Here is a 15169-nt window from a genome sequence, read left to right as displayed (position 1 = left end):
TTTTTTATATTTTTAATAAAAAAAATTATTTAAGTAATAGTAATATATTGTATATTAAATTTAAATAAAATGATGATATATTGATTTTTAAACTTATGTTTTATAAACTTCGATGTTAAATCCAAGGGTGAGTGACAACTATCGGCCCAGAAGAACGAGATAGTGACTTTTTAAAGGGACAATTGCAACTTATATGTTAATGGATGCAATATAATAGTGACTATTACTCAATATTGTTGTAGAGAAAAGGTTAACATGAATACTTATTCTTTAATCAAGAATTTTTGTATCATATGCTTTCTTGTATTCAACTTTATGCATATTATGAGATCAGTCCAGCTGATCACTGTCCTCATGATTAAGTTCCTGAAGTAGGCACCCTCTCACTAAATTAGCACAAACATATAATTTCGCATGCAATTGGTTTTGAGGAGGTCTCAAAGTGTTATCCATCATCTTTTGTAAATCCTTATCATTAGAGCTTAGTGTAATTTCTGGCACTCTAGTCAAACATTTTTAAATATTCTAAATATACGATAGGGTGGTCATTTACTTTTGTATGTTTGTAGTAAAGATTAGTCTCATTATTTTATTTTTATTTTTGTAAGAATATGTGGGAGAGAAAAGTAATTACAATCATGAAACAAACCAAATAAGTAATATTTAATTTGTGCGTAATATTAAGTTGTGGTAACCATTTTATCCATGATCCTAAAAAAAAAATTAAAAAAGAAAAAGAAAAAGAAAAGAAGACCTAAACTAAACTATAGGTAAGTTTTTCCTCTAGGTGGTGGCTATCCAAAGGCTTTTGAATTTTCATATTTTCACAATTCCTAATACAACAACGAGGTGCAGACTTGCCCATAATTGCTGGAGGCTATTCCTTCAAGCTTTCTGAAAGCTTTTTTAGACAAATTCTCGTATGACTAGTTTCTTCTTGTTTTGGATGATTCATACTAGTCACACTCTTACATCTTCTATAGGTTCATAATTTATGCACTCAGGCGTGAAGCAAAAAACAAGATTGAACCATTCAGAGTTCTTAATATCCACATAATGAGCAAAAGAATGTATGGTCTTGATCATATCTCTTCTCCCTTCTCCAACAACAATTTGAAACAGGGTAATACAAAGATATTGAACCTTGAGAATTGCATCGCTATGAGCAGTCTTGACATTGGAAAATTCTTGATTTCCCAAATGAACCAAATAGTTTGTCTGAAATTCATAAAATGGCAATGATATACGAGCAATCTCCAAGCCTTGCAGTATAAACAGTTGACTTATGGAATATGAAATACCACCGTTGTAACATTTGTCCATCCTAAAGGGAACCTTCGGCAAGGAGGAGACCTGCATAGGTGGGATAAAATAAACAATCATCAAGCTTCGAGCATCGGCATAGTGCTAGCCGAAGGCTCTCTAATGCTTAAGTTAGCAAGAATAGGGAAATCAGTAATTTTGGCATAGTAACAGTAAGGGTGAAAAGTAGTTACCTTTTTACTTGGGTATTGTTCCTCTTTTATAGAGAAATGAAAGTGGGAGGATGTGAGACTTTGTGCAAATCACTGTGGTGGCGACACATGTCCAAGGCTTAGGTTATGTAGTTGAGAGCTTCGGCAGGCAATTGCCGCATCGGAGGTAGGTATCTCTTCGGTAGGTTGGGATCATGATGGCGTCATCAGTGTTTTGGGGATTGCCTTAAAAGTGTTTTTCCTTCGGCACACAGTAGGTCTATCTATGCTCCAGTCCCCTAGTAACAACTATGTTCGGTTCATTATGGTACAAGCAAAGAGCAGATGCTTGCTCCCATTTATCTGTGAAGTCTAAATTGCAAAGCATGTATTTATATAATGAGCTACTTAATCTTGTTAGAAACATGAAACCTTATTATTAATTTTTTATATAGGAAGAAACAGGAAACTTATGACGTTACTATTCTTCATACCTGTGAAAAGGCTCTATTTCATAAGTTCATTTGTATAATTAGTCTTACGTGTACTTTTTAATATTCTTGTTGCAAAATTTTTATTAAGTGACCTGCTGAAAAAAATTGATCTTCAAAGAAACTAGATTCATTTGGGCCCTGACATAAGTATAGTCGTTATAAGACCATCTCCAATCATTGGAGTGGAAACCAAAATTTTCAGTTTTGAGTCCAAAATTCTTCTCCAACCATGTATTTTGGGGGGGTGGAAATTTGAGAAAGGTGAAATTTAGGGTGGAATTCCAGTCCAAGTTTTGCATGGACTGGTATTTTATGTGGAGCCCAAAGCTCTGTTTGGAAGCCCATGTGAAGAGGAAAAAGAGCTGGGCCTGTGTGACAAAAGCTGTCTGCCAAGATCTTTTTTGCAACAGCTGGCAGTTTCATTGAAGAGAGTTTGTTGGAATCCAACAGCTAAATTTCAAAAGATGTGTTGTTTTTTTTTTAAATGCAACGGCTATATTTTACATCAACGATCAGGATTAATTTTAGGCAATATGAATGGTAAAATTTCACATCCAACAGGTAAAATTTAAATCAAATCGTCAAAATAATATTTATATTTAATCTAAATTAGATCTAACCCCAAAACTTATTCCAAACTCTATAAATAGCCATTCATTTGGTAAATAATCCACCAAAAATCATTTTTACCTTTCTCCCTTTGTTATATATTTTTTTATTCTACTTTCATTCTTATTGAGAATGGCCCCAAAACCCCAAAGAGGTGTGAATTGGAAACCATAAGAAGATGAGGCATTTGTGCAAAGGGTGGGTTTCTATCTCTAAATATCTGGCTATTAGCACCAATCAATCAAACAACTCATTTTGGTTGTGTGTGTACCAAACGTTTTTGGGAAATGATCCGGGCATGAGCGGAGTCGGGTTACCATCACTGTAAGCTATTGCTTCTCCATTCAAGATCATCAACCAACAATGTTCTCTATGGAAGGCATGTATGACAAAGGCCAATGCAAGGCATGTGAGTGGCTCCAATCTTGAAGATGTGGTGAGAACCCATTTTTTGTTTGATATATGCTTAGAAGCCAATATAAAAATGGATAATTCTAAGGAAATAATATATAATAATCAAAGGGGCAAGAAGGTTGCTTTAGATACATAACGTATACAAAGTAACAAGTCCATGAATTAAGATATAAATGGAAAGTGGTCTAAAGAAGTTAGATGCACGAGACCTTTCCATACATATGAATATCGTATCCTAAAATGTTCCTGGTCATAGGATCACCAATTGGACAATGGTGACCCGCAAAGACTGGTACACATTATGTCTACTCAATTGGGAGGATGACTAGTCTCAAGTCATTCGTGTAGAGACACTGAGATAGATGTGTAGGTGCTCTATAGAAGATGGAGTCCATTAAAGGCGATCCAGCTCAGAATTCTTGTATGGAAGTCTTACTCACAAGTGTCAAACAAAGAATTCTAAGTTGTGATAATGCAAATTAATCCTTAGACCTGAGACATCACAGTTGTCTTGTGTATATGTTATTTCTCTTTGAGAGCACTATACGGTCGTATCAAAATGATGTGACTTAAAGGTGTTCCTCAGATTCTCAGCATGTACGCAAAGACAAGTGAATGTACAACAAAGAATCTTTGCTCTTAGTAAGAAGAGAGAATACTCTAAAGATATGATTCGTGAATCTTTGGCCAAAGTATTGGATGGAAATTAAATTAAGAACGTTTGCAATTTCATCAAATTGAATCACATAATCTAGAGATGTCATATTAGGAATTTTGACACAAGTTTACCATATCCTGAGAATATGATATAGAGTATTGAATTAGAGAAGGATCAAATTGAAGAAAACATGCATCTAATGCTTAGGAAATGAACTTTAGCCACAACCTATACAACAAAAATATTCTAAATGGTGAATTTATTTTGTTTATACTAGTTGAGCTAAACCTCTTTCATTTTAAACCAAGTATCTTAGCATAGTCTCTTTTAACAAAATAGAAAAAGGAAAAAGGGAATAGATCTCTTCCCTTGATAACCTTTTCTTGATTTCTCAAGAATGAACAACTTTGTTGGAAATGCCTTTTCTTTCTCTTAATTTTGACTCATTCACCTTAAGGCTCCAAGATTTGAGTCATTTACCTCATCACACCAAATGATCCTAGAGATGAAGAGAAGACAATCAAGAAGTATGGATGCTAGTCTACTTCTTGATTGGACCAATATTTGGTTTATGGAAGATGAGATACAAAGATGATCACTCATCAATCAAAGTAGGAAACCAAAAGCCCTAACTAGGTTTTCTCAAAAGTTTAGCTTATATAGGACACACAAAAGGCAAGGGGAGAGCTTCCCCTTAGTTGCCAAAATTTGGATGGGTATTTGGGGCTCTATTTGGTCTATGGGTCATGTCATCTTATGCCACTTATCTCTTAGGCCCAGTAGTCTTTTGTGCTATTTTGTCTCTTTTCTTTTAAATCATATTTAAAAGCTTAATCCAATATTTCTATATGTTAATATTAATTCCATAATTAATCTTTTAATTATAATTTAACTATTAAATTATAATTATAGTCTTACTTAATTGACTCGGTCGAACTATTTGACTTTGGTCAATTGCTCCAGGTCAACATGTTGACTTTTGACCGTTGACTTTGACATTTGATTATCAACCATTGACTTGTGTCTCCTCATTTCATTTCTCATCATTTGTACCTCTAATCACATTCTTTGGGTGTGCAGATCCGTAGGTTCCCTTTACCAAGGTAGTGGGTTGACTCAACTCCTTGGAGATGATATACGAATTAAATTCCATAATTTAATTTTTCATATTAATAAAGGTTAATTGAAACCTTTTAGGACATCCACAAACCATAGTTGTTGCCTAGTAGCAAGTCACGGTTATCCGAGCTAAATGAGATGTTGTGAAAGAACCTATTCAAATTGGAATGACCTTGTAATTGAATCATTCTCTTATGTCAATACTCCTTATTCACATTATTATATCATGAAATCTGATTGTCAATCCTAATGTGAATAATCGACATGTTTGAAAATAACTGAATGAAGATAGGAAAATATAAGGAAAGATAAGGGAATCCAATAAAGTGAGATGAACAAAGATGAGCAATGGTTCAGAAACATGATTGAAACAAGATAATAAGAGATGAGAAATGGTTCAGAAAATAATTGAATGAAGATAGAAAAAGATAGGGAAAGATAAGAGAATATAATAAAGTGAGATAGACAAAGATGAGCAATGGTTCATAACATGATTGAAACAAGACAAATAGGAGATGGGAAAGGGTTCATAAAATAATTGAAGAACACAAGTGGAGGTGGGCAAAAGTTCAGAACATTATTGAATAAGGATAAATGAATCCAATGAAGTAAAAGTAAAAGTAAAAATGGAAGACATTATGACAATGGCTTCAATGAAGGGTTCAAATTATTCCGGGCATATGCAAAAGTAGCAGCTCCAGGGGGCTATAGATTGGGATAATATGTTGTGACCACATTGCAACTAACCAAATAAATCATGTGATTCCATTGTTTTGAATATAAATCGTGTGCTACTTGTTTTTACTTTCAAAGTCCATGAAATAAGATGTTGTCATCCTTTTTTTTTAATTTTTAAGTGAAATTTAATTATGTTTTGGAATTTTAATTTTTTTAGGTTAAAATGTTTAGAAAATTAAATCACGAATATTGAAAAAAAATAATATCAAGAAAAACTAATGAGAAAAAAAATTTATGGATTAATCATTCTTAAACAATTTAATAAAGTTGCAAACTCAAATTATGAGTCTGCTTGGAAAAAAAAAAAATTTTTGAGTCACGAACATACATAAATAGTTGTATTTTGGAGAGTGGACATTTGAGTTTAATCCCAACATGATTGGAGATGGCCTAAAGGCCAAGGTGAAATTTTACCGAAACTTCAAGAATACAAAGTGTAATTAATGCCAAAAAGAGTCACAATTATGATTAAAAATAAGCTCTGGAAAGGAGAAAAAAGGGTACTAGCTTCATCAAATTTACGAGACATGGCACGTAGTTTAACATGATTTGGAAATTAAGATTTCAAAAAGTACACATTGTTAGAGCGCACATTTTCTTTGGAAAAAAAAATTGTCAACCACGTGCTCGCTAAATTATAAACACCACTTTCTCCTAAGAATGTACTGAATTCAAAGATAAACAATTACAAGTCGTAATTCTATTGTTTTCAAGTTGATATATTTATAAAGACTATACAGACTGGGGATTAAGGCACCCCCTCTAACCTTTCTACGACTACATCCACTATGACATATACACAGCTTATTGTAACATGCATGGGTTTTATATTATATAGGTCATATCTTCTCTTCGCCTACTTCGGAACTTTTACAATGGCAACCATGCACACCAGAAAGCTGTACTTCTTAACGGACTACCGAAGCAGCCTAGCCAGAAGACAGTGATTTCCATTGTGTATGTTGAAGTGAACTAATATTGGAAAGGAAATAGGCAATAGAGATAGAAATATAGTGGCACTCCCATGCACCCTCCCCTCTCACCACTATAGAAGTACATGACCTCGTATGAAGTAAAACCCATAAAGCTAGTGAAAGAAAGCCTATAATACCATAAAAGCAGACTCAAAATTTACCCTAGAGTTGAGTAACCTCCACCTGTTATAAGCCCCCTGCCAAGAAACAATTGCTACTGCCAGAACTACCGACACCAAAAGGTGTATCACGGACCATGAACTTCACACTACGTGTCCCAATGTCATCCAATATTTCAAGGCACTCCCGCAAATCTGCATCGCTCACTAGCATCACCCATTCCTCTTCATCGTCCAAATACTTGAGCTGGAATGTCCCATTTTGCAACTTCAGCCTCTTTGCAACCTCTTCATACAGTTGAAAGCACCCAACAGAAGGGTCAAACTTGAACCTGATCGTATCTTCTTTATAAGTAGCTTTCACAGTTATTTTTGACCCATTCTCAACACTGCTTGCGTTCATGTTTGGTTGCTTTTGCTCCTCAAAGCTCTGAGAACTTGATGAGCGCAGAGTTGAACCAGAGCAATTCGTTGAATCCGTCATGCTCGAAGAAGTATGCTGGTTATATTCAACAATCCCATCATCCCCGTCAACTCCCGTGTCCATATCATCTGCAGCAGCCAAGGAGCTTGAGCTTTGAGACACAAAGTGACAGTCAGAATTCTCTAATTTTAGACTGCTCTTGCTGTGACCCCATTTATTTCCTTCTATTGCAATTGGCTTGGAGTCCCTTTGAGGCATAAGAGGGATATTCTGTTTCTTTACCCCTTCCTCGTGAGAAGTTGGAATACAACACCCATCCTCTTCCAACTTAATTGCCAAACTCTCACCATTATTGCAAGAAACTGAAGGTACTGGAACTGGATCTTGGGTAACTAGCTCAGAATTTTGAACAGGCAGGCTCTTCTCAGGGAATAAACGACTTTTCTGAGCATCAAAGTCTTGGACGATGGACCCTGTTGCCACAAACCCACCAGTAGTTGGGTCATACTTCAATCCTCCTTCAACCCCCTGAACAGAATCAAGCACAGTTTGTATTTTCTTCAATGAACGGTTCACCTTATTTATTTTACGAGATGGCCATCTAGAGATCCCATGTTGTCTGCAGATCCTCTTTAGCGTAGTGGGGCAGACTACCAAAATAAAAAAAAATTAATTTTAGAAATCATTTCAAATAGATTTGCAAGAATTATACTAAATAATAAAATGATAATTTGCACGACGACTTGATAGTAAGGTTTTGCAAATGAATATTACTAAATTTCTCTAAGGTACTTGGCATAGATAGATAAGAGAGGTATAACTGTTTCATATCCAAATACATACATCTTTTTTTACTAGGAATATTAAATACAGATAACATACACCCTGATCAATAACCAATACTTCATAAACATGAAGATACTTAGAAATTATAATTTTAACACTTGGAACACTATCAGATAAATCTCCAGTTTTCCTATAGAAATTTAAAATATACATCATATATTAAACCAATTTAGTAAGAGAAAAATTTATATCTATACAAATAAAAAGACAGGATAAGTTTATGGCATGCATTTTCACTACTGTTTAACTTAGCATCAAGCAAGGGGCTTGTAGCTCAAGTGATTATGAGCATTTACCCCTGCACCCAAGGTCCTAGGTTCGATTCCCCCTTCCCCCAATATCACTTCTATACAAAAAAAATTGGCATTAAACTATTGTCACGACTGTTGAGAAAATAATATATATATCTCAGATGAATCTTTTCTAAGAGTGACCTCTCTCTCTAATGTTTTATTTATCCATCTCTCTACTGTTTATGGCATGCATTTTCAGTATTGTTTAACCCAATGTTATATCATTTAAGTGAAGCACCAGATGAATCTTTTCTATATAGGGTCTGACTAGACATTAGTATATAGGAGATACAAGATTCTAGAAGAAAGCATGAATGAAAGAAACATAGGCTCCATCTGTACCTTATTACAAATAAATTAATAATTATTTAAAAAATTATTTTTTTAATGAATTCCTAAAGATAAATTCTCAGATGGATTCTAGAACATTTATAATCTGCTTTCATGCTTATCTATTAAAGTATCAATCCCACAATGAGTAGATTCATTATACTTATATATGAGACACACAAGAGATGAAGTCTCACCCCCAATGCTCTTAGCAGCATCCTTGAGACTCCCAGAGAAGTATTGCTGTAGAACACTCAAGCTCACATTTTTCTCCGCTGTACTTCGCTTTTTCTCCATCTGCCTTCTTGATCCAGGTGCCTACAATGCATATAAGCAGTCATTTCCCCAACTACATTCCTCAGGTGAAGAGCCAGCAGCAAAAGTTTATAACATTGCAACGTAACTTTCCAGTTAAGCATAGATAACCCTTGGCAGTGCTTCCATATTTAAGAAAGCATTTGCATGGAGATATTTAATTTCAGATTTCTTTAAGGTATGAGCCAGCAGTAAAAGACATAAGGATAATGCGATCATAAATGACCTAGTCTAGAAAGTTCTATCAATCTTATATTTGTATACTCTTCACAGCAACAGTAATAATAACTCCTGCCTGAAAGAGAGTGTGATGACGAGGTGTGTCTCAAGGAAGGCTTCCACATAAATGTATTACCTATTATCAGAGTGGAGACTAAACTACACTTACAATGGTCAAGCCAGAATCCCAAACCCTTAAAGGTACCAAAAAGATAATTATCTTCGTATTACACCTTCCAGACTCTCAAGAATTTATTTCAGACAGTAAATTTAAAGACAGCAATCTTATTAAAAGGGGGATAACAACCTTATGGTTTCTTGGTTCTACAATGCTTGCGTAGTTCAGCCATTGAGAGTTATTTCAAACTACATCCTTAGAATTTTTACAATAAAACTCTAAGCATAAATGGACAGTAAACTTCCTCCTTTCTCTCTTTAACCTTCCTTTTTCAATATATTTTCCAATTTCACCTCCACTAGGACACCAGGTATTCCAAATTTTGTTTATCAGAAATACAATATTCAGGTATCCCAAATCTCAAATCAAGAGTAACTAAAACACAATCACACAAGAAACACAGGCATACAGGGCAAAGAAAATAAAAAATAGCCATATTAACTATCAAACTACACACCACAGACAGTAAAAACAAACCAACCTCCCCACCCAAGAAACTTGTGCCAGTAACTAACAAAAACACAATGAGACATACAGATATGCCGTCATTGCTTCACATTACAAAAATTATAAAGTTCTCTGAAGAAACTGAGACAGGTGTATTATCTAATAATGTTCTTTTATGAAAACAATACCTGTTCACGGGGATTCTCTGCTTCGATTCCCCCATTTCTTCTATTAAATACATCGGAGGGCATATTCTCAATTGAATTCAATTCACTATCTGATGATGCTGTCTGAGAATTTCTCTGTTGTGGGCTATTGGGGATCGGCCCTTTCTGAAACCCAATGTTGGAGCCTTGTACCCCGGCTAATTCTGCATCTGAAACTGTCCTTAAACTCTTACACATTTTCTGCATGGTACCTGAAAGGTTGTTTAACAAAAGTTGCTGTTCTGAGCTCCCCTTCACATTGACAGGGAGAAAAAACTCTAATATATAGTCATCATCACCAGTGTAGGTGCTCCTTAGCCTGATTGCAACAGCGGCATTCAAACCATACTTGCGTGCATGATGAACAAGTGGATATTCATAAATATCATACACCTTAACATCATGAAGGAAGAAGGGATGATTTGATTGAAGTGCTTTCCCAGCAATTCCTTCCCCTTCCTCAAGATGATGTTCTACACATGCATGCACAAAGCCTTGCATCATTCTATCATTTACATAACAAGCTGTTTCATCAATGCATAGAATGGATTTCTCATTTGAATTTGTAATACCCCCTCTGACACGTACTCTTCTAATTTCATCACCATCACCCTCAGAGTAGCAACAAGGAATCCAGGTTAGAGCCAATGGCAATATGTGTGCATGGCAAACAGCTCGTAAGACATCAGTTATTTCAGTTAAAGCAGCTCTTTGGTTCATTGAGAGGCACTGCAAGCAATAGATTACCTTGTAAGAAGTGCAGAAAATTTTAACAAGGAAAACGCTACTACAAATTTTGCTTCCTCAAAAAAAATTTATTTTTCTTTGGGTTGTAATGGAGATAAGATTTTGACAAATGGGCAAGAAACAATATTCTGCTTGTACCTGGGGAAGAAGTCGAGGAGGCACCGTGGTCCTCAAATTCACAGCCTGCAAAAAATTGTCATCAAAATAGATTTCATTGTCATACTTAATATTCACAATAACAATAATACATGTAAAGCATATAGGTCGTGCAATTTGTACAGGATATTGGGAAGCACCCTCACAAGAATTAGTGATGGTGCTGCATCATAAGCATTGAGATACCTGTGCAGAAATCTGGAGGTGTCTTAGGTAGTCTAACAACAATTGACGCAGTTCCAATGGAAAATGAAGTGAAACAAATTCTGCACATTCCTACTCTAGTATTTATTGTTTTGATTAATATAAATACCCATACTAGCATGACGATTAAAATCGAGAGGTATAGCAACTTTCCCACTATTGGATAATATTTGGCATCTAAAAATGAAATAAGACATAAAAACAACATACAGATCCTAAAAACACATTTGGACTCTTATCTAATGCTTTGATATCTTTTCCTGAGAAAATAACACCATGCATGTAATAGAAAGTAAAAAAGGGGGGCAACTTTTAACTAGAAATTTTTCCTTCACTCCCCTTAGTGGGTTGAACGGTTACTATGATCCTTTAGGGAACTTGTGGGAAGATCTTATACCAGAATATATTTTTTTCCAACATCTACTAATTTTACAAATTTGAACCTACAAAGTTTGGATAAAGAGGCACATAAACACACACAGAAAGGATTCGGATCAATCAGTTACATATGGTCCATGTGTGTATGGATTTACCATTACTAAAGAAGAAGGGAGGCAGAGAGAGAGAAGATTTCTTGTTGCATACACATGGAGAGAGAAACTGACCTGTAGTGCATTGCAAACTATTTCCATCTCTGTATCAAAATTGGGTTTCTCTTTTGTACTGACAAGCTCCAACACAGCACAGCATGACATTTCAGAGTCAAAATTGAAAACTGGTAAGGCAATTGATCCACGGACTTGATGATTAACTGCATGATCCACCCGCAGGTACTCAGCCTTATTGTAATAACTAACATTTGAAGTCCACTCTGGAACTTTGGAGACAAATACACGCCCAGGAAGCCCCAGGATAGAACCCTGTTTTTCTTCTGCAGGGAATGTAAACGTCCTTGACACTTCACGATACCCTGCGAGAATATGGTCAAGCAAATAGGGTTGCTCACAAGTGCTTAACAAGTAGTGATCACCATACTTCACAGGAACCCATAATTGCGCCAAAATACCCCCACCAGAAGACTCTTTAAACAACGACAGTGCCTTAAGCATTTTCTCATTAAGTGACAATCCAGGTGGCCTAGAGATCATATATTTCCCCACATCCATGACATTATTCTGTTGAAAAGAACCATTATTTAGCTTGGCAGCCAAGTCATTAGCATCGTGGGAATCAGTTGAAACCCCGAATTGGGGGTTGTCCATTTGCTGGAACACAATTTTGTCTTCACAACTGAAAGAACTTTCCCCCACATTAAAAGTTTCGCCACCTTCAGTCCCAGGCAATGCCTCACCATTCTGTTCTGCAAAGTTCAAGGCGTCCAAAGGCGCATAGGTCACTGATGGACATGATGGCACGCCAAAAGAGGCTGAAATCTGATCCATTGCTGCTGGACTGCACCATCCAGCATAAGTATCAAAATTCATAAGCTCAGAAATGTTATTAAACATATCCTCCGAAATTGAGTTCCTTGTTCCAACATCAAGTGATCCCAAATTCTCCACCTGAGCTCTGGACGATGCCCAATGATCGCTCCCTTTCTCTTTAGGTGTAACGGGGTATTCCATATTCAGGTTAAAACCCACTTCCAGATAAAATTGACCACTGTTATTGCTCCACCAAAGAACTGCTGCTCAAAACAATCCTTCTTCCCCAATCATCTTCCTCTACAGGCAGACCACTTTCAGCGTTCATCATTTAACTGGCCTTCCACTTTCGACAAGCAAATCCAAGAGCTCTAGGACCAAAATAAAAACCCCAATTCAACAACAAAACACTAAAACTCTGTCCACTCGATCAGCAAAGAAAACCTGCACTTCCCACAACACAAAATTACATTTCTCACTTTATCCCCATATGGAAAAATACAACATTATTCAACATTCAATCACTCCCCAACCACAACCACGTGAAATTGAGCTGTAACACTTACTTCTCTCAGCTTTCTATAAATAGTAATAAAAGAAATTACAGAAACTGACCTCAAAGCGATAATATCAACTCTGCCGACGCTGAAACCGCCGAAAATTGCTGAAGCAAAACGCCAAAGCTTTCAATCAGCAACAACACAGAAACCCCTTCAGATTCGGCTTTTCTGCTGCTCACAAATATGTGAGGCTCTGTCTCTATGTATTTATATCTGTATATGCCAAAAACTGCCGAAATAAAGCCAAATTACACTGAAATTCATGAGCAAATCCAGAGCTCCTACTTCAAGGCGCAAAATTGTAACTTTCCGAGCATCCACCCAAATTAAATATCCAAAGAAACCTCACGAACGCCCTAGAGAAACTCGGGCAGTCCGTGCTAAATTCCAAGGACTCGAGAGTAAGAGAAAGCGAGTGACTCAGAGAGAGATAGAAAGAGAAACATGCCTGAAATACTAAAAAAGGAAACCCTAGGTGGTGTTAGAGGGTGGAGTTAACGGCTTTGAACGGTTGCATCATAGAATTGTTGTTGTTTAGTTACTAGAGATAGAAAGCCTGAGCTTGTTACATAAAAAGGACAGAGAGATTGTAATTGGAAAAGAGAGAAGAAAGAGGAAAAGCTTTTTGTAAGCTTTAGCATAGTAAAGTGCAGCGTTCACCGTTCGTTCTTATGCCTCGTAAATTAATTTTCTTCTGACATGGACAACTAAAGTTTCAAAATCAAGAATCTAATTACTCACCATTTACTAATAATTTTATAAGATACTTTCATTAATTAATTACATTTACAAGTTGACAATTCATTTAGAATGACGATCCTAGAATTTTATTTAGAGTTTTTATCACAAATGGTCCTGAGGTTCGCAAAATTATAAACTTTGGTCCTTTTTTTTTTTTTTGGTCAACCATGAATTAGATTCCAAGCCAAAAGGCAACTGATAGGAAATACACAGAAAGCAGAATGAGACAACTACAGAGTCTCCTTCATCCAATCACTACAATCCAAAGAAAAGAAGGAAAACTCCAACTCTAAAAACAAAATTAAGGAGGACCTGGAAGACCACAGACACCAAAACATGTATATATGAGAGACATGGTTGAGTAACCCACTTTCCTCCACGCTCGGCAACCTATCACTGCACCTCATGAGTCGCTCGATTTGAACTCCTTTGAACCCAACGCCAAAAACACTTCAATCGATCGGCTTTACACCAAATAACCTCAATAGAAGGCCCGATAGTCCGTGCACTGCCTTACCTCCCTTTGATCCCGCCACAAGGGTCTTTGAGTCGATTCCACGAGACATCACTATAGCCCAGATTACGCAAGCTCCACCCCAAGACACCGCACCTCCACCTCAAGAGCAGAGTAACCCACTCGTGATGCAGCCATGCCTCCTAGAAACTCCCCAACCGAATTACGAATTACCACTCCAACACCAGCTTTTCTACCATTGCTTTGCCAACTCCCATCAATATTAACTTTAACAAAGCCAACTGGAAACAAAGATCAAGGGTAAGTTGGCTCAAAGTTGGTGATGCTAATACTCGCTTTTTCCATTTAACTACTATCCAGAGAAGGCAAAGGAACCGCATTTGGAAGATTAAGAATGAGGCTGGAGTATGGATAGCGGGTGACAAAATGATACAAAATGAGTTTCAAAATTATTTTGTGAACTTGTTTAAGTCTAGTGGCCCTCGAAATTGGAATGGTATCTTGGACCATATCCCTAAGTTGGTTAATATTGATATGAATGGAGAGCTTATGCGCCCCTTTAGCCTGGAGGAAGTGAAAGATGCAATTTTCCAACTTGGGTCCCTTAAGGCACCTGGCCCAGACGGCTTTCCAGCTATGTTCTACCAGAAGTATTGGCTTTCTGTGCAAGATATTATTTTTAGATCAGCTGAAGAGTTTTATACAGGGCAATCCCATATTCGTGACATGAACAAAACTTTCATTGCGTTGATTCCTAAGGTGCTTGCTCCTGAGTCCACCTTACAGTTTAGACCAATCAGTCTATGCAACACTTCGTACAAGATTTTGTCCAAGCTACTTGCCAACCGGTTAAAGTCTCTCATGCCCCACCTTGTTTCTGATTCCCAAAATGCCTTCTTGGCTGACCGTCAGATTCATGATAATGTGATTGTTGCTCATGAAGCCTTTCATTATCTTAAGCTCAAGAGAGCGGGACACAAGTATGAAGTGGGAATTAAAATTGACATGAACAAGGCTTATGATAGGGTGGAGTGGGATTTTCTAGTCCTTTATATATGTATGTGTGTATATATATACAGTCCCCT

At 36.5% G+C, this 15169-nt stretch overlaps 1 protein-coding gene across 2 annotated transcripts; it reads right to left on the bottom strand.

The window, feature by feature from the left end:
- Positions 1–6134: 6134 nt before the first annotated feature.
- On the bottom strand, positions 6135–13515 carry LOC103335934 (protein NLP9-like). 2 transcript variants are annotated; one of them, XM_008238968.2, is made up of 6 exons: positions 12924–13515; positions 11550–12752; positions 10723–10767; positions 9820–10566; positions 8670–8790; positions 6135–7653 (listed from the first exon to the last, which is right to left on the bottom strand). In XM_008238968.2, the coding sequence occupies exons 2-6, from the start codon at positions 12507–12509 to the stop codon at positions 6647–6649; spliced, it is 2880 nt and encodes a 959-aa protein (XP_008237190.2). In that variant the 5' UTR covers positions 12510–12752; positions 12924–13515; the 3' UTR covers positions 6135–6646. The 2 variants fall into 2 exon arrangements, with proteins under 2 accessions (XP_008237190.2, XP_088902006.1); XM_089045880.1 differs by having other exon boundaries at positions 11550–12679.
- Positions 13516–15169: the final 1654 nt, after the last annotated feature.

Source organism: Prunus mume, linkage group LG2, assembly GCF_029339155.1.
Source record: "Prunus mume cultivar Tortuosa linkage group LG2, ASM2933915v1, whole genome shotgun sequence".
NCBI lineage: Eukaryota > Viridiplantae > Streptophyta > Magnoliopsida > Rosales > Rosaceae > Prunus > Prunus mume.
This window is presented reverse-complemented; position numbering and strand designations above follow the sequence as displayed.